This window comes from Dryobates pubescens, chromosome Z (genome assembly GCF_014839835.1).
Source record: "Dryobates pubescens isolate bDryPub1 chromosome Z, bDryPub1.pri, whole genome shotgun sequence".
Classification (NCBI taxonomy): domain Eukaryota; kingdom Metazoa; phylum Chordata; class Aves; order Piciformes; family Picidae; genus Dryobates; species Dryobates pubescens.
The window spans coordinates 48,423,476-48,443,929 of NC_071657.1; the positions used below are offsets into that span (position 1 = coordinate 48,423,476).

Sequence of the window (20,454 nt, forward strand, 5' to 3'; positions counted from 1 at the left end):
GCTCTGGGTGGCCCTGCTTGAGTAGGAGGGTTGATCCATTAGGGCATGAATAGAGTAGACTAGTGCAAATTTTTAAATGAATTTTCACCTTAAATTTAGTAAACCTTTCTTTTGATAGCCTTCTCTTTCTGTCTTATGCATTGTTAAAAGCAAGTTTTATTCAGAGCAAATCAAGCCGTTAGGGTTAAGCCAGCTCTTGATTTCAGTTGTGGGCAGTTCCTTTTAGTGCTAAAAGAGTACATCTGCCAATGGCTCACTGGATTTGACATTCTCTGAAATAAATCGGGATGTAAATCAGGCAGAGTAAGTGTTAACGTGATCTGAAATAAAACTGATACTAAGACATTACCTCACAGATAATTTCTTTGAGCATCTTTGATGTCAGGTCAGTCAGTCATGGGTCTTCCATGTTTTCTCAAAGCACTAATTCTGTAATTCTTAAAACAGATAGGTCACTGTTCCACCAGAGTTTGTAGATAAGATGATGAAACGTCCCACTTTTCCAAGAGTAAGAAAATTGTAGTGTGATATTTGGGTTTTGTTTTAGTTTCACTCATTTCAGCTTATGTTCTGAAATGAGCTGTATGTCTTCAGTACTTGGCAGGATAGTCTCGCAGTGATGAGACTTCAGAGGTACCTTACTTCATGCTTCCATTAGTTCACTCAGAGTTTTAGTATGGTGCAGCTTTTCTGTTGCTTGAGGATGTTACCTTAGTGTCCTGTTCACAGAGCTGGAGGAACGAGTGCATAGTTTCTTCTCTTTTTACTGAAGGAGGGATGTTTACCTTCTTGTTAACAGCGTCTATGGCTGCCTTTATTAACAGCTAAGGATTTTCTGAGGAGTAGAGCTTCTGGATGTTTTAGTCAGGGAAGGAAAGCAAATTTAGTGGTGTGCATAGAGAACAGAGATAGCCAGGGTTAGGATATAAAAAGCAGTGAGGGGAACACCTGGAGAGGGAGGGGAGGGAGGGAAGTCTGTGTATACAACTGAGGGGTTGAGGGACTGTGCCCCCACCTCTCCACTCAAGACAGAGACACCCTTCCAGCAACAACTGCGTATCTGACACACAGCTCAAATTCCACCAGCATTGCTATCACTAATCAGCACTACTGCAATGATTTGCATCCCTGACCCTCGAGAGTTACCAGCCTGGGCTCATTCATTACTTCCAATCCTTTGCTTGCATCTCTTGCTTCAGTAAATCAAAACTATTATTGTAAATTTACAAACAGGTCTCAGTGCAAGTCCTTACTGGAGCACTGAAAAGAGGCAAGCATTCATTTCAGCAAGAGTCCTGGAGCTCTGAGACAGGCAGACATTGGGATTCCACCTGCACGTGACAAACGTCCCAGTTGTCTCTGAATGCAAAGATTGAGTCTGCATGTGGAATCTCATCCCATTTCTCATTTCCCTGGCTGTTGGGGTTTGTTTTGAGCAAGAGGGGACATGAGTCCCAGGAACACCTCTGCAAGCCAGGCCTTGAAGGACTTTCTGTTATTAATATAGCAATGGAGTAGGAGTTGTGGAAAAGTTCTGATGCTTGGTATGCTGAGGTCAAGCTGCCCCTGAGAAGGAAGGCAAACACATAAGGAGTAGGCGAAGATCTGGGAAAAAGAGCAATTAGAAAATTCCAGAGAGTAGTGAAAACAATGATGAAACCTTTTAGAAAGTAACCAATAGCATGTGTTAAATTAGAATAGAATTAACTATGTATAAGATAAGACTATAAGTAGTGAAGTGTGGAACAATAAAGTGGGATGATTACTATCACTCATATTGAGTGCTGTCGTCCCTGTCTCCGTTCTCGTCACCTGGCGAAACAACATTAATTGCAATATAGTGTTATATTTCAGGATTTATTTTTATGTTATTTTTCACCATCTTCCAATCAGCATGGTGGCTGCCACTGATTACAAATGCCATTTTAGTTCATCTTTAGTTAAAGAATCCCCTATAAACTTTAGAAAAATAACCCAAAGGAGAACACTGGGACACTTCTATAGATGGGCTAGCCCCTACTTTCAAATCTCCGCAGGCCCGCACACTTAGGTCATCACCATCTACATGTGTGGTTTATTAATAATTACAGATGTTACACGGAACATAAACCAGTTTCTTATTTACCCCCTCTTTTCTCCTTTGGGATTACTTCATCAGTATTTCTATAAATGGTGTTTCACTTTGTCACTTACTGCTTCCAAATATTGAGGGGCTCCACCACAGTCCCTGATCAGTCGGTGTGTGCTGAAGTCCGAAGCAGACCGCTCCCTCTGGGTGCAGCAAAATAATCCAGGCAAGGCTTTATGCTTGTCCCATTTGGGTTGCCAGAAAATGTCTGAAAAGTGGGTTCTTCCACTTGTCATGTGTTGATTGGATTTGTTGCAGACAAGCTGGTTTATTGTTATGTTGCAGACATTACTGGTTTATTAACAAAGTTGTGCATGTTTGGATGCTAACTTTGTGGGTGACTCCCTAGCATCCAGATTTGCACAGCTTTGTTAATAAATTGGTGTTTCAGCTCGTGTTTGTTGATTGGATTTGTTGCACGACAGGTGGAATAATCTGGGTTTTGGACAACACTGCCTTCCCATTTTGCCTCAGAGGGCTATGGTACAGGCAGCAAAACACTCAGGCCAGGGAATGTGGCACAGTTTAGCCAAGTGACATAAGCTTTTGTTACTGATTCTAGTAATTTCAAACAGTGACAAACTCTTACGAGAGAAACATGCCTTAGCTTCCCTCCAGCTACCTCTGCTCAGCACTCACTGTTCTCCAGTCCTCTTGCTGTACATCCCAGTCAGTCTACCGGGTGGAGCGATGGTGGCACAGGACACTGAGGCTAGTGTCTAGTGGTTACTTTGCTGCTTAGCAGCTCTGGTGGAATGTTCTCCATGGACTGTAGTCTCCTTAGAGCTGTGTTTTCTGTCATCTTGCTGCTCCTGCTCAGGCAATTCCTCTGGGCTAGAGCCTTGATTGAATTGCTTCTCATTTGCTTCATCTTTTCAGCATCCCTCTGCCCTGGCATCTCTTTTGCCTCAATGCCCTTCAGGTGCTGTGTAGGCATTCACAAAACTTTGTGAATGCCTACACAGCACCTGAATGGTGTGCTGGCTGGTGGACATGCCATGCGCTCTCATGGGTACAGCTGGGTGCATGTGGTGACTCAGTTTGTCTGCTGCCAGGCCAGCTGGTTATGACTGACTTGAGGCAGTCCCAGATCACAATTCACATAGGGCTGGGGAAGCTGACTTTGACAACCTGCCAGCTGTTTTTCCTGTTAGTGTGTGAGAGAAGATCAAGGAGTTCAGTGCAGGATGGTTACGGGACAGTGGCAGGCAAGACAGTTCAGTTGGCAGAGTGTAAAAATTCAGGGTGAGTAGATAATTTTATGTTCGGCCACACAACAGGTAGGGTCAGAGGGAAGAAGGTAATCACATAGAGATGATGGCAAAATCCAGTTTCTGTTCGGTGTACAAGGTAATACTGAAACGACAGACCTGTCAGCTATTCACATAGAGGGATTCACTGCATTCATTTTTTAAGTTGTTGTTCTGTACTTATACTAGGTGTATTTCTCCTGGTAAGTCTTTCTGAGACCACGTTTTCTGTTTTACTGCCATAAGAGGCTGTACTGTTCTGAAAGTGGCATTTATACTTTGCAGATGTTGCTTGTAACTGCTAGTAGGGAAGGTGGAGGGCAGAAGGGATCCTGTGGCTTGGGCTTTAATGCAAAACCACTTCCTCAGTGGGGATAAAATTAGAGAGTCAGAGGAGTTTTGTGAGCTTTGTTTGAAGGAGCTAATATTTGAGAGTAATAATGCCTTCCACAATGTAAAGGAATTAAAAAATTGTGACTTTGCCTTTGCTTTCTCTGTTTCCTTGGTTTAAACTTCAATTCTTTAGGCATTTTTTTATTGTTGTTTTTTATTCTGCTCATGTTTTCAGGAGCAGGAAGTTGTTTCACTTAGGATTGCTAGCTGTTTTGAAAATATATTTCTTGGCTGTACCACCACAAGTTGATTAGATGTCTTTTTTTTTTAATTACACATAAGGAAAACCTTATGTTCCAGTATTTTCAGTGTGAAAAATTACAGCATTAGAGCTTGAAAGTTTCATAATGAAAATGCAATTTAAACTGAGAAGTGTGGAAATTAACGGAATAAGATATATTTTAATATTCTTGTAGTTTTAATAAGGGTTTTGTTCCTTATTATGCTTTCTTCAGTAGGGTACCAATAGCAGAACACCTCTCAGTATTGTAACTCTGTAGTTCAGGAAGGGATTTATGTTTCATTTTTGATGTTTTTGTATTGAAGTCTCATCCAGCTGTTAACACTGCTGTCAAAGAAACTGTTCAAGAAAGTAGTCAGGAGCTTGCTGAAGGGAGTGAAGAAAAAGCAGGAGCTAAAAGAAGGAAGTTTTCTGTCCCAAAAGTAAGTGGTTGAATTTGTTCTACTGGAAGCATTTTTAATTCAAAACTGTATTGCCAGCTTTTTACTTAAATGCTTCAATAGTGTTGCTGTTGCAAGTGCCTTGGCTTTGCTTCTTTTCAGCTGTACATATAGTAATATTTTTGTCCTGTATTCCCTTTGAGGTGCTGTGCATATTTTTGAAAATTAAGTTCTTTACTAGTCTATATTTTAAAATCATAATATGCTTTGACTAAATTCACCCAGTATTTCCTAAGCAGGAAAAGGTAGAAATGATTTGTTTTGAAGTTTCTGGTTTTGAAGACTTTTCAGTGTCATAGATAGATATAACTTTCTCTTTCCATTATGATGGGTTTGTGGAACATTAGATTCTGCCTGGGCTGAAAGGGTTCTTCAGTGTGTTTGCTTGCATCACAGAATCACTGAACAGGGGTTGTAAGGGACCTCTGGAGATGATCTAGTCCAACACTCCTGCTAAAGCAGGTTTGCCTAGATCAGGTGGCACAGGAGAGCATCCAGAGAGGTTTTTAAAATCTCCAGAGAAGGATGCTCACAAGCTCTTTGGACAGCCTTTTTCAGTGCTCCATCAGCCTCAAAGTAAGGATGTTTTTCCTTAAGTGAAAACTCCTATGTTCTAATATGTACCCACTGACCCTTGTGCTATCACCAGGCATTACTGAAAAGAGCCCAGCCCCATCCTCATGACCTCCCCTTTATACGCATTGATAAGCTCCCAGTTTTCCAGGCTACAGAACAGATTATAAGTATTGGTTTGAATTGGGCTGTATTCCTAATGGACTCATAAATGGATATAAAGGATTTCATAGCTGTAGCAATTGAACTTTTGAGTCAGGAAAGCATCTGTGAGTAATCAGTATGCAGTAGTTCATATAGACAGTTTAGCTTCTTTGCTTTGCACATGTGAGTATACCTTAGAATCCTTCCAAAACAAAGTTGTGTTCTCTTTAAGTACATTGTGTTCATGCTAAGAAAATGCATTTCAGCCTGAAACACCTTTGTTTCAGCTTACTGGTGATGTGCATAGTTAGTACTGTAAGAGCTGAACCTTCCTAGCTTAATGGTAGCAGCCATGTGATGTTCAGCTGTGGCTGTGTGTAAAACTGTGCCATTCCTTTTTGGCAGGCAGCATGGGATCTGTGGAGTTGAGATAATGTTTTAACAGGTTTTGGTCAGATATTACAATTGTATTATATGCACTTTCTAGATTAAATAGTCCATGTTCACAATGTGGGTCCATCTGTTTGCATGGTGGCATTATATAAATCCTTATGTCCTCTACGTATTCCCAGTGGTGGTGTTTTTCATCTCTGGGAAGTGGATCAGGTCTGTCATATTGCTGTACTTGTTACTGTCAACTTGTGATAATGACTGTAGCTCTGGTCATGGGGTTAAGCTGGTATTTGTACGTGACATTCTCATTTGTTAGTAGTCTCACCCTATGGGCATGACAGGGGAGGAAACTTCCTCAGATTTTGAGAATTTTTAATATCCTCTGGATTTCCAAGCCAGCGTGATATTGTTGATGTGTCTTCTTTGTCCCAGGTCTTGTTCAGGGTTACACTTTTTTTTTTTCCAAGAATACCATTTGGATTTGCCCCAAGGCTGGCTAGTTATGACTGGCAGGTAGTGTGGCAAAGTCTGAGCAAGGGCACCTCCAGTGTTTCAGAATTTCACCCCTGAACAAGTGCGGGGTCCTGATCAACTGAAATAGTTGAGAAACATATGTTGTCAACCTGTCAATTCTTGTCAGACACAAATCACCATGACCTGCTGGGGCTTGGCCCATGCATACCAAATCCTTTTCAGTGCTATTCAGGGCTCTCAAGGTAAAGAGAATGTCATTGGACCTAAAGACAGACTGGCAGGTATCATGGCTACTAAAACCCTGGCAGCAGGTGCTGCAGCTGCAACAGAGAACCAGACTGTGCCAGTGTATCCATCGCCCCTATAAAGAAAAAAAAGTAGTGCAAGAATTCAGTTTGTCTCATGAGGGATGATGATGAACCAGGGCCATCACAAGAATATGAGGAAGATTCCTGAGTGAGCTGCAAGACCTGTGAAAATATTTCAGCTACCATCCAGATGAGCACATTATCACCTGGCTGCGCCCATTGTGGGATAACAGGACCAGTTGTTGGGAATTAGAGGGTAGGGAAGCCAGGCAGCTGGAATCCCTGTCTCTGGGATCACCTCTGGAGGTGGATTCCGTCAGGCTTGAAGGCAATGTACTGCTTCAAGGAGGATGTTATATGTCACCCATGCAAGTGAACAACCATGGAGAGAGGTATCCAGTACCTGAGGAAATTAGCTGTCCTGGAGATGATATATAATGATCAGAATGGTAAACAGTCACCCTCAATTCCAGATGAAGTCCAGTGCACACCACCCATGTGGTGGAAGTTCCTGCAAAGCACACTACTGTTATCATAGAATCACAGAACTGTCCAGGCTGAAAGGGACTTCCAAAGGTCATCCAGTTTGAATTCCCCACAGCCAGCAGGGACATCCTCAACTAGACCAGGCTGCCCAGGGCCACTTTGAGTCTTACCTTGAATACGTCCAGGGTAGGGGCCTCAACCATCTCCCTGGGCAACCTTTTTCCAGTGTTCCACCACCCTCATAGTGAAGAACGTCCTGATATGCAATCTCAACCTGCCTTTCTCTACTTTGAATCCGTTGCTCCTTGTCCTGTCACTGCAGGCCTTTACAAACATTCTCTCTCTATCCTTCCTGTAGTCCCCTTCAGGTACTGGAAGGCTGCTATTAGGTATCCCCAGAGCCTCCAAGCTGAGCAATTCTGGCTCCATCAGCCTGTCCTCAGCAGAGGTGCTCCAGCTCCTTGATCATTTTCATGGCCCTCTTCTGGACCATGTCTTTCTCACATTGAGAGCTCCAGTGCTGTACACAGTACTCCAGGTGAGGTCTCACCTGTGGTAGAATCATCTCTCTGGATCTGCTGGCAACGCTTCTTTTGATGCAGCCAAGGATGTGATTGGTCTTCTGTGCTGCAAGCACACACTCTCTGCTCATGTCCAGCTCCTCATCCATCAGCATCCTCAAATCTTTTTCAGCAGGGCTGTTTTCTATCACCTCATCCCCCAGTCTGTGCTGATAGTGAGGATTTCTCTGGCCCAGGTGCAGAACCTTGCATTTTCTCTTGTTGAATTTCACGCAGAATCACCAAGGTTGGAAGAGACCTCAAAGATCATCAAGTCCAACACGTCACCATAGACTCAAGACTAAACCATGTCACCAAGTGCCACGTCCAATCCCCTCTTGAACACCTCCAGGGATGGTGACTCCACCACCTCCCTGGGCAGCACATTCCAATGGTGAATGACTCTCTCAGTGAGGGACTTTCTCCTCACCTCAAGCCTAAACTTCTGTTCCTCTGGGACCTCTCCAGCGAGCCAGGACTGGAGGAAAATGATGGAGAGCGGCTTGGCCAGCTCATCTGCCAGCTCTCTCAGCACCCTAGGATGGATCCCATCCGGTCCCATGGACTTGTGAGTGTCCAAGTGGCTCAGCAAGTCCTGAACTAATTCCTCATGGATTTCCGGGGCAATACACTTCTCCCTGAACCCCATCCACCAGCTCAGGAGGCCACTTGTCCTGAACTCCTCCTGCCTTACTGTTGAAAATTGAGGTAAAGAAGGTATTCAAGACCTCAGCCTTTTCCTCAACTTTAGTTACAGTGTTAACCTCCGGGTCCAATAAGGAGTAGAGGTTCTTCTTGCCCCTCTTTTTAGCATTTCATGAGGTTCACCAGGGCCCACCTCTCCAGCTTGTCGAGGTCTCTGGATGACATCCCATTCCTCTGGTGTATTGACAGCACCACTCATTGCTAGGATGTTGCTATGTCATGTAGGAAGAAAATTAGGGAGGCAAAAGCACATTTAGAGCTTAGACTGGCCTCTGCTGTGAAGGACAACAAAAAAACCTTCTATAAATACATTAATAGCGAAAGGAGGGGCAAGGACAACCTCCACTCCTTGGTGGACATGGAGGGGAACGTAGTGACAGAAGATGAGGAAAAGGCAGAGGTACTTAACACCTTCTTTGCCTCAATTTTTACTAGCAGGACAGAATGTCTTCCAGACAGCTGGCCTGCAGAGCTGACAGATGGAGCCAGGGAGCAGCATGGTTCCCCTGTGTTCCAGGAGGGGTCAGAGTGGCTGGAGAGCAGCCAGGCAGAGAGAGACCTGGGGGTGCTGGTCGATGGTAGGCTGAACATGAGCCTGCAGTGTGCCCAGGCAGCCAGGAGGGCCAATGGCATCCTGGCCTCCAGCAGGAGCACGGAGGTCATTCTGCCCCTGTACACAGCACTGGTTAGGGCACACCTTGAGTACTGTGTCTAGTTCTGGGCCCCTCAGTTTAGGAAGGATGTTGATTTGCTGGAACATGTCCAGAGAAGGGTAACAAAGTTGGTGAGGGGTTTGGAACACAAGGCCTATGAGGAGAGACTGAGGGAGCTGGGGTTGCTTAGCCTGGAGAAGAGGAGACTCAGGGGAGACCTTATTCCTCTCTACAACTACCTGAAGGGAGGTTGTAGCCAGGTGAGGGTTGGTCTCTTCTGCCAGGCAGCCAGCACCAGAACAAGAGGACACAGTCTCAGGCTGCACCAGGGGAGGTTTAGGCTGGAGGTTAGGAAGAAGTTCTATACAGAGAGAGTGATTGGCCATTGGAATGGGCTGCCCGAGGAGGTGGTGGAGTCACCATCATTGGAGGTGTTCAGGAGGAGACTTGACAGGGTGCTTGGCTGCATGGTTTAGTTGGTTGTGTGGTGTTGGATGATAGGTTGGACACGATGATCTTGAAGATCTCTTCCAACCTGATTTATTCTATTCTATTCACTCAGCTTGGTGTCATCTGCAAACTTGCTGATGGTGCACTCGATCCTACTGATAAAAATATGAATCAGTACAGGTCCCAGTACAGACCCCTGAGGAACACCACTTGTCACTGCTCTTCATCTGGACTTCAAGCCATTAAGCACCACCCTCTGCTTGCGACCATCCAGCCAATTCCTTATCCACTGAACAGTCCACCCATCAAATCCATATCTCTCCAATTTGGAGAGGAGGAAGTTGTGGGGGACCATGTCAGAGGCCTTGCAGAAGTCCAGATAGGTCAGATCCATAGATTGTCCCTCATCTACTGATATAGTCACTTTGTCATCGAAAGTCACGTGCTTAGTCAGGCAGGACCTGCCCCTAGTAAAGCTATGCTGGTTGTCTTGCCAGCACATAGGCCAGGCAGTAGTGTCCTGGAGAGACTACCAGGGACAAGTGGTGGATTAATTGGCTGGCCAGCTCTGGCATTATGAAGGAAGTCCCTCTTTCTCTGTACAGGCATGTGTTTCAGCACTTTTCATCAATTCAAAGAGGGCATGTGCTGCTCCCTACCTGTACAGTCCCATAACCTATTCTTCTGGGAGCAGGCACTCCACTGCCAAGGAGAAAGTTAGACACCTGGGAGCATCTTGTGGTTTTACCTATGCGACCATGGAGAAGACATGAGGAAATGGGATAGAAAACCTGCTTCAATCCTAGCTGCATGAGTACATAAGCAGTAAGGAAAATCAATCATAAAAGGAAATTCCTCCAGGAAAAGCACTCTCCTGTTTCTAGTGGAAATTTCACAGAATCACAGAATGTTAGAGGTTGGAAGTGACCACCAGAGATCATCAAGTCCAAACCCCCTGCCAAAAGCAGAATCTCCCAGGATAGCCTGCACAGGAATGCATCCAAGTGGGTTTTGAAAGTCTTCAGAAAAGGAGACTCCACATCCTCTCTGGGCAGCCTGTCCCACTGTTCCATCACACTCGCTGCAAAGAAGTTTCTTCTCATGTCAAGGTGAAACCTTCTATATTCAAGTTTGTATATATTGATCCTTGTTTTATTACTGCACCTCACTGACCAGCTATCTATGCCACATTTCCTGAGCTTTTCTATGAGGATGTTATGGGAGACAGTATCAAAAGCTTTACTGAAGTCAAGGTATATGACAGGCACTGCTCTTCCCTCATCTACCCATTTGGTCATAGTTTCTTAGAAGGCTATCAGATTAGTCAGACAGGATATCCCCTTGGTAAATCCATGTTGGCTGCTACTGATAACCACCTTTTCTTCCATGTGGTTAGAGATGACCTCCAGAATGAGCTGCTCCATCATCTTTCCAGGGATGGAGGTGAGACTGACTGGTTGTGGTGGGTTGAAGTTTCCCCTCCAACATTAACTTTGCCAGACCAAGTCAGAAGCAAATGATGCTGTATTTACAACCAAAATCTACACTATACGGTGGAATCCAATGAATATGCACAAAATATATAGTATTTACAGTCAAGAGGCCAGGGAAGTCATTCCACTGCCTCTACCCCCAATTCCAAAAGAGAAAGAGGAGTGGAGAGAGAAGCAGTGGGTTAGGCTTAGCCAAGGCCAGCCAACAGGCAGATTATCTCTCTTGAGCAAAGCAAAACCAGCTGAGATCAGAAGAGAAAAGGGAAGAATTGTTATGGTACAGCTCATCTTATTCTAGCTATTTACCCAGTGAATTGGTTTAATCTTTTGTTTTCCTTTTTACACCAAGTAATGATTTTTTTATATTTTTCTACTTTTCTGCTTGAAATTTGTAACTGAATTTTAAAGGCACAGCCTGAAACCACCACACTGGTCTGTAGTTAACTTGGGTCTTCCTTCTTGCTCGTTTTTGAAGACTGGATTGACATTTACTTTCTTCCAGTCATCAGGAACCATTCCTGTTCTCCATGACTTTTCAAAAATGATGGAGAGAGGCTTAGCAACAGCTCTCTCAGAACTCATGGGTGCACCCCATCAGGGCCCATGGATTTGTGTGTTTTCAGTTTGTACAAGGGATCTCTAACATGGTCGTGACAGACTAGTGGAGTGTCCCCCCTCCAGTTCTGCTCCCTTACTTCCAGAGACTGGGGTTCCTGAGGGCCAGTATTAGGAGTAAAGAACAACTCTTCAGCAACTCTTCCTTCTCTGCATCCTCTGTTACTGTATTTCCTGTGTCATTCAGTAATGGACCCACCTTTTCCCTGCTCTTCCTTCTGTCATTGATGTATTTGAAAAAGCTGCTCTTGTTTTCTTTCACCTCCCTGGCAAGACTCAGTTCCAAGAGAGCCTTGATCTTTCTTGTTGCATCTCTACATTCTCCTCAATTGACCAGACGTTCTTTCTACGAGGGTAGAAGGGCTTATCTTCATTCTAATTCTATTTGAGGAACCTCCAAGTCATTTTCACAAGTGATTCTTGCAGGATTAAAGGGGCCTTGCCTCCAGCCAGGTAGAGGAAAGGGGCAGTCAGGTTTACTGGACTGTGTGGATCCAACTGTGTGAATCCAGGGGCCTGGCATGTCGGACCCATAGGAGTGTAAGGCTCCAGTAGACACTGGCACACAGTCTACCCTGGTGCCATCAAGCTATAGAGGACTTGAACCCATCTACATTTGAGTGATGACAGTGGGATCCCAACAGCTGAGTGTATTGGAAGCTAAAGTGACCTTAACTGGCAATGAGTGACATAAACCCCCCATTTGACTGGCCTAGAGGCCCCATGCATCCTTGGCATGGACAGTCTCAGAGGAGGGTATTTCAAGGACCCAAAAGGGTACTGGTAGGCCTTTTATGTAGCTGCTTTGGAGACAGAAGGAAATAAATGGTTGCCAATTTTGCCTGATCTCTTGGAGGACCCTTCAGTGATGGGGTTGCTGAGAGTTAAGAATAGCAGGTACCAATTGCTACCTAGCCATGCACTGGCAGTATCCCACTAACTGAGACTCCCCGATTCCCATCTGTGACCTGATTCATAGTTGGAAGGCCAAGGATGATCAGTATATCCTACTCGCCCTTCAGCAGCCAGTATGGACAGTGAAAAAGTCTAATGTAGACTGACAATAGACTACCATGGCCTGAATGAGTTACGCCAGTGATGAGTGCTGCTGTGCTAGACCATCTGGAGCTAAAGGCAGCCAAGTGATACACCACAACTGTTGTCACTGATGCATTCTTCTGTGTTCCTGTAGCACCTGAGTGCAGGCCACAGTTTGCATTACTTGAAGGGGCATCCAGTGTACCTGGAACTGACTGCCCCAGAGGTGGAAATAGCCTCACCATTCACCATGGACTGATCCAGGCTATTCTGGAACAGAGTGGAGCACCAGAACATTCACAATACGCTAATGACATCATTGCATGGAGCATCAAAGAACAATTCTTGAGAAAGGGAAGGAAATCATTCAAATCCTTCTGAAGGCCAGTATTGCCATTAATCAAAGTGTCATCAACAGACTTGCACAGAAGATCCAGTGTCTAGGGATAAAATGGCACAGTGGGCATCACCAGATATCAATGGATGTGATTATCAGGATAGCAGCTATGCCTCCATGAGCCAGTAAAAAGGAAACCCAGGCTTTCTTGGGCATTGTGTGTTTCTGGGGAATGCATATCACAAACTACATCTTGATCATGAGCCTTCTCAACCAAGTGTCCTGGAAGAAGAACAATTTTTGGTGGGGCACTGAGCCACCATAAACCTTAGAACAAATGAAAAAAAGAGCTTGTGCAGTGGCTCTTGGGCCAGTTCAGGCAGTACAAGATGCTAGAAGAGTGCTCTACACTGCAGCCAGGAAGAATGGTTGTACGTGGAGCCTTTGGCAGAGAGCATCTGGGGTGACCTGAGGCTGACCCTTAGGATTTTGGAGCTAGAGATACAAAGTGTCCAAAGTCAGCTGCACTCCAACTCAGAAAGAGAGATTGGCAGCATATGAAGGAGTTTGAGCTGCCACAGAAGTGGTTGGTGACATGGCACCTCTGAGAGAATTTGAGTCAGACAAGGGGACTCAATTTTGAAGCAGCCTCAGACAGCTGGGTTGAAAAGCGTGGCACTACAATGGACTGCCAAAAACTACAGTGAAACAGTAGCAGGTGGGATCTTTAAAAACTGGGACAAGCATTTAGCACCAGTCACCTGGTTAGTTAATGCCAGAGGATCATCTGACTGAGCTGGCCCTGGCTAGTTAAAACTCCCTTACAGCTGAAGGGGACAAAGTCTCCTTACTACATATGAAGAACATAGCAGGGAAGACAGTCTAGGTTAACCCTCACAAAGCTTAAACTGTCTATGGGACCACTTTTGCTTAAGGAGCTGTGTGCACATGGTGGGTGGATGTAGGAGGATGGAGAAGTCTATTGTGTACCTCAAGGTGATTTAATGTTGGGTGAGTACAGACAATAAAGTTGTTTAATGTGAATTGTTAAATACCTTTTTTGGGCATGACATGGGTGGTATAGAATAAGGGGTGGATAATGTCCTGGGTGTGGCTAGGATAAGGGTTAATTTCCATCACATGGAAGTTTGGAGGGGCCAGTTGAGCCAGCCATTGGGGTATTGAATACCAGAGATATGCTTGCTGTAAGAGCAGGCAGGGACCGGCTGAGGGTTTTGAAGCACATTGATCAGGGTGTCCTATGTTGTCTTACTTGTTACATACTACTTTCTTTACTGTTGTTGTTATTCCTATTAATTCATTTTTTGTACTGTACTGTTAAACCCTCATGGCCTGAAGGGTCTTGCATTTTGCTCCAAATTTCTTCTTTCCATCCTTTGGCATGGGGGAGGGTTGTGTGAGCTGTGCCTGGGGCTTAGCTGTAGCTGAGCTTAAAACCACAACATTGGGAGTGTGACACAGCAGTCTTGCACCTGAGCTGCTTTGTTCAACGCTGAAATGTTAAGAATTGTAGCTGCTTTAATAGGAGATTTCACAAGTGGGACAAGGCAATGGCATTGAAGTTAAGAGAATGAACTGAAAACCTGGAAAACATGTACATAGGCTGCAAGGAGATGTTGGTTATTTACAAGTAGATTATTACAAATTCCTGATTATTCAGGTGCTAACTGCCCACCTGAAACAAAAACTAGTATTTTAAGATTTATTTATTTTTTAATTTAAAAAAAAAAAAAATTAAAAAATCAACACAGCAAAACAGGAAAAAGGTACAGGTTGGATGACACTAACTGGGTTAAGTCTTGCTGAGTGCCATCTCTGATGTGGCTGGCTGTACGTATGTAACAGACAAACAGTGATCCAGATGAAATGTTGAGTGTTGGCATGAGCGTTTAGAAGTACTCATGTAATGGTGATAGGATAACAAAAGGTAGTTATGTTATTATGAATACAAAGTAGAGTTTAAGTTCCACCATTGTATGTTGTGGTATTTTGGCCTATTCCGACAATCATCTGCGGTTGTGGTCCTGCCTTAGGCTTTTAATATGTGTCTGAGAAAGGTACACATTAAACAGACTCAAACTGTTTAAAGTGAAAAGCAGCCTGGTGACCATTATTGAGTTCTTTTTAATAGTAAATACCTTTTAATGCATTTTTGTCCACTCCCTTTGCAGCTGTCCCCTAAAGGGGATAGTAACTTACCTGCAGAAGCTGAAATGGAAGAAAAGGAGATGGATACTTCAAAGGAAGATGACCTACCTTCAGAAAAAAGCAGTAAAGAAGTATGTGAAAGCTTTATCTATGTACTAAAGAGAATCTTAATATTAAGTTGATTGAGTAATGAGAAGCTAGTTATTACTGCTGTGACAATCTCAGGAGCTGTTTAATTACATAAAACACAAATGTTTTTATCTCTCATTGAAGTTAACAGGAGTTGAAGCTTTCGTCAGAGAGGAAACTTTCAGTCTGGCTTGTCTATAAGTTCAATTAAAATAGGTGTGACAGTGTGTTTTATTGCACATTAATCCAAGTGTAGTTTTTAGAAAGACTACATGAAGAGTTTAGACAGACTGAAACAGGACTGTGTGCCTGTTGGAAAGGTGTGAACAAAACAGGCAGCAGCAGCTACCCGAAAATGTAGGTTTATTGTAACAAAAATTCCTGTGCACTGCTTCCAACTCAGTTAATATGCAAGTTTGGATGTTAGTGGGGAATATCCTGCTGCACAGCCAGATAAGCTTTAACATTTTAAGGATTTAAGGAATATTATTTCTTGAACAATGAACCAAAATGTGCACACATTCACTCAGAGGGGAAACCTCCTGAAAATATACATTCACTGGAGTGGGGATGAGTATTCACTCAATCCATCAAAGTATCCTTAGGGGTACTACTAAGGATCCAAGTGCCAGGCTGCTTTGTGTTGGGGAGACCAACCCAAAATGTCTGTATAGCATGACTTCATTTATACTGTAAGTTGAGGGTGCACTGTGGTCATTTCTGATTAGTTGGAGGGGCCTAAGCCCATGAAAACCCAGGGTAAGAGCCAGGGTGCAGAAGCACCAATTAATGTCTTAGAGGCACCAAGCTGAACTTTATCAGCCTCTAGCAAGCCTCAGCCTCTTGTTAGGTGTCTGTCAGGCTTTTGTGTGTCTTTCACACACAAAAGGGGCTGTTACATCTGCCCCAATACCCTTATTTAAAATAATACTTAGTACTTATTTTCTTACCTTTCAGGAAAAAAAAATCCTGATTACAAGATTCTTGTCTAAGTTATGTGCCAAAGGCTTCAGTTGTGCAAAAAGCTTAGAATCATTAAAAAACACCTTTGTTTTGTTAAGACTCTTAGCACCATGTTTAATCTTGACAGGATATGGTGAAAGCAAATGATTCTTCTATTCCTAAAGTTGCTAGAAGAGGAAGAAAAAGAAAGGTAACAGTAAGTTTAATTACCTTACTGGAATTTTTGGATGTGATGATAATAAATATTATTTTCTTTAATGAAACATTATGCATACGTTTAAGTGCTTGACACCCTCCTTCCCCCTTACATTCCTACAAATCTTTCAGTCATTTAGAAGTTTTCCCAGAGGATGTTCTAGAAGTCTTAACTCTGTTTGAGCTTAATGCAGTCCATTGCAAGTAAGAAGAATTTAAGATGCAAACCTTTGCTAGACCACTAATAAAATAGTCTGGTTTGAAGCTCTGTAAAATTTCTTTTAACATCTTCATCTTGCTGAAATAATGTCTGAAATACTCTTCCTTTTCGAGAGGTTTTGATTTTGTGGTCTTTTCAGCCTCAGGAAAAAATACTTTCAAAGAGGCAGTTCCAGCCGCTTGCTCAGCGTGACCCAGCCTTAACGTTCATGTGGCACACAGCAGTCTAGATCAGGGCACTGACCCAGCAGAAAACTATTTTAAAGTGGGGCAAGGTTTACTTTTAATTTGAAACCATTTGACTTATAACACTGGTGCTGACAGCAGGAATGGGATGAGCATGAAGTAACTGTGACCATAGTATGGCCATCATATAAGTAGCATGCTGAGTATAATTTGCTTCATGAGAAGGAAAGATACTTACTTGGATACTCTTAGAAAAAAATAAGGATAATATGTTACAAATATAACTTAAAAAATGCTTTATTTTAAAAATAAATTACAAAGAAATTCAAAGCTTCTAGTCTGAAACAGCAAGAAGTTGAAAAGGGGTCTGTGACTATGCACATATGTGATTTCAGCTTATAAATGGGAGAGAAGCCTCACAGATCACAGAATCACAGAATGTTAGGGGTTGGAAAGGACCTTGAATGATAATCTAGTCCAACTCTTCTACCAGAGCAGGATCACCTAGTGTAAGTCACACAGGAACGCATCCAGGCAGGTTTCCAGAAGTGAAGCAGACTCTGCAACACCTTTGGGCAGCTTGTTACATTGTTTTGTGACCCCCCACAGCGGAAAGAGCTTTTCCTGACGTTTATGTGGAGCCTCCTGTGCTCCAGCTTGCATCCATTGCCCCTTGTCCTGTCATTGGGCACCTCTGAGAAGAGCCTGGCCCTGTCCTTCTGGCATTCACACTTCATATATTGATAAGCATTAATGAGGTCATCTCTCAGTCGCCTCTTCTCCAAGCTAAACAGACCAAGCTCCCTCAGCCTTTCCCTGTAATGAAGATGTTCCACTCCCTTAATCATCTTTGTGACTGTGATGGACTCTTTCAATGAGTTCCCTGTCCTTGAACTGAGGAGCCCAGAACTGGACACAATATTCCAGATGCCATCTCACCAGGGCAGAGAAGAGAGGGAGGAGAATCTTTCTCAACCTACTAGCTACACCCCTTATAATGCACTTCAGGGTGCTGTTAGCCTTTTTGGCTTCCAGAGCACATTTCTGGCTCATGGGCATCCTTCTGTCCACCAGGACCCCCAGGTCCCTCTCCTGCACTGCTCTCCAGCAGATCAGTTCTCAACCTATACTGGTGCATGGGCTTGTTCTTTCCCAGATGTATGACTCTACACTTGCCCTTGTTGAATTTACTTAAATTTCTCCCTGCCCATCTCTCCAGCCTGTCTGTGTCTTACTGATGGCAGCACAGCCTTCAGGTGCATCAGCCAATCCTCCCAGCTTTGTGCTAACAGTGCACTTTGTGCACACAGATGAGAAAAGATCCCATTCTTTGCTTTTTCACAAAGTACTCAAATCCTGTGGTTGTAGTGTGTTTTCTTTTGCTTTGTTTGAGGTGAGGAGGTTTTGGCATTGTAAGGCACCACGGACCTAAAGTTTTCCCTGTCACATACTGCTGTCTTCAGCTGACAGACTTGTATTTGGCATGTGCTGGCTGTAGCAAGGAGTTAAGTGAGAAAGTCGTATTATTACAGGCCACAGCTGAATTGCATAAAACCAGTATCTCAAGGGATGCGGTGTGTGCTTGTGGGTCAGAAAAGAGGGTTGGCAATGCAATTCGATGGCTTTATATGTTTGTTGTTGTCCTTGCGAAACATGGTGCTCTCATGGGATTGTAAAAAGGCATTTTTATGTCCTCATTTAAAGACTTTCTATGGGTTGATGGAAAGCACAGTCTACTCTGTTCTACATTGAAGTTTGTTCTTTAAAAAAAAGGTCTTTTATTGTAAGTGCCCACAAAGAATATTCTGATACATATATATTTATCCATATCTTTTCTGTGGCTGCTAGCTGATAGTCCTTGCATCCAGGACAATAAATTCTGTGAGTATTTTCTCCATTTGGGGTTTTTCTAAATTGTTGTCCAGGAAACTTTCTAGAAGATTCTGCAGGGACACATACATCCTTTCCTCAGTTTCTTTTCTTGTCCTAAGTTCTAGCTGTCACTACAGCCCAACCTCCCTAAAATGGCTATGTAGATGAAAGTCACTATGTCTAGTCAGTGCAGTTCAGTATAGCCTTTTTCATTCAGAGCATTTGGTTATAAAGATAGATGAAGCTATTCAGAAAAAACACCTGCTTCTACTGGATCGATGTGTTGATGCAGATAGGGGAGAAGTTAGCATCTAAAAGAAGGATACTTGTGTATATATATAGGGGTTAAAATATGAAGTTACCTGCTTGAAACTGGGTTTTGGCTTGCTGTTATGGTGATCTTGAAAATACTGACAATTCATTTTTAATTTTATTGTATAAAGATAGGTTTTTTGTTTTAAGATGAATGGGCTGGTTGAAGTTATATGAAACATGACTGTATGAGGTAATGATGGTGTGGAAAGGGTGAAATTAGTGATGTTTAAATCTGTTACTAAATTTGGAAACTTTTTTCCTTGTGTAGAAGCAGTAACATAATGATGCATTTTGAGAAGATTGAAACAGTTGTTTGAGAAAATAGTTAAGAAATTGATGCCCTATGTTTCTTTCACTTGTGAAATTCATTCTTTAAATTAGGCCGAAAAACAAACTGAAAATGATGAAACAGCAGCAGTGGCAACAGCAGGAGTGGCACCAGCAGCAGCAGGTCCTGTGCCAGTGTCTCCAAAAGTAAGCCCCAAGAGAGGAAGACCAGCAGGTAACTATAAGAGAAAACCTGAATTTTCCACTACAGAATTATCTTCACAGAGTTAGTTAGGGAGCTGTCTCTTTCTGCTGAAGTACTGCTTTTCTCATGCTAGAAGCAATCTTTGCTAGTAGGTTGTATTGAGGAAATACCTAATTTCAAAGTGGTGTGTTTGAAACATGAATGGATTTAAATTCTTAGCATTAATGTTCTGTTGTCTAACTAAGACTTGTTGGGTTTGAGTACAAGTGTCCCCTTTACAAAATTCTTCTTCATAGAATGCTGATAAACTGTAGATACACAGTAGGAGTTCTTTGTGCATAAAACTTTATATTCATTCAAGCTCTATAAAATACTTGAACTGAGTTAGAATACCCATAGAACTGGAGATACACTTAGCCTGTATGTGGAGCTCAGAGGACAGTAAAAGCAAACCAGGAGCCCAAACCCATGTTTGAAGTACTAAAGAACTCTTTGTATATTGATAGGCACATGAAAAGATTTAACTTTTTTTTTTTAATGTCTAATTAGAACCATTTGATAATTCTGCAGTGTTTGTTTCTTTCAAAATAGCAATGATCTAATTCATTGGAATTTTGGTGGTAAGGTTGCAGATATTTTTGAACTGGTCATTAACTGCTACTTCAGTTTCCCCTCTGCCCCCCACTTCCCTCACCCCATGCCGTATGCTAAATGTACATGTGCTTTTATCTTTACATCTTGTTTCTTTCTACCTAATTACTGCATGTAAAAGCAGCAGATGATCTTTAAGACCTGTCTTTCACCTACTGTATAAAATAACTTTCTGTAAGATGTACTATGCAGCCTTTTCTGGTGCTGGTGTGATGCTTGCATCTTTTGCTTGTCAGCACCCGGTCCTAATGCCAACAAAAGTTGAAACACTGAGTATTAGGCTTCCTTACCACATACTCACTGTGGTATTGGGGCATCTGAAGGATGTGTGCTAAGAAGTCAGACACAGTGTTTGTCTTCTTCCTAACAGTATGGTGAATCTAAGGAAATGCAGAGTTTTGCTCTTTACTATGGCAAGGTTGTAGAACTTCCCAACAGTGGTATGTTATCAAGAAAAGTGATAGAAGGCCTATGGTACATCTAAAAATAATGGCAGACAGTGTAAATGTGGACACAAAACTATTTTCCATTCTCTGATTTCAGATTTTCACATTCTCTTTTTTGAGACTTGGTTTGTATTAGTTGTGAAATGCATGAAATAA

At 42.9% G+C, this 20,454-nt stretch overlaps 1 protein-coding gene across 6 annotated transcripts in view; it reads left to right on the plus strand.

Moving 5' to 3' along the window:
- PSIP1 (PC4 and SRSF1 interacting protein 1) overlaps positions 1-20,454 on the plus strand; it is a 43,236-nt gene that overhangs the window by 7,788 nt on the left and 14,994 nt on the right. For 4 of the 6 annotated variants that reach the window (XM_054178066.1, XM_054178068.1, XM_054178065.1 and 1 more), the window contains exons 5-8: positions 4,318-4,434; positions 14,874-14,981; positions 16,070-16,132; positions 19,111-19,231. In XM_054178066.1, coding sequence (XP_054034041.1) covers positions 4,318-4,434; positions 14,874-14,981; positions 16,070-16,132; positions 19,111-19,231 — 409 coding nt within the window. The remainder of the gene's footprint in view (positions 1-4,317; positions 4,435-14,873; positions 14,982-16,069; positions 16,133-19,110; positions 19,232-20,454) is intronic. The other 2 variants (XM_054178069.1, XM_054178070.1) reach the window with 2 other exon arrangements.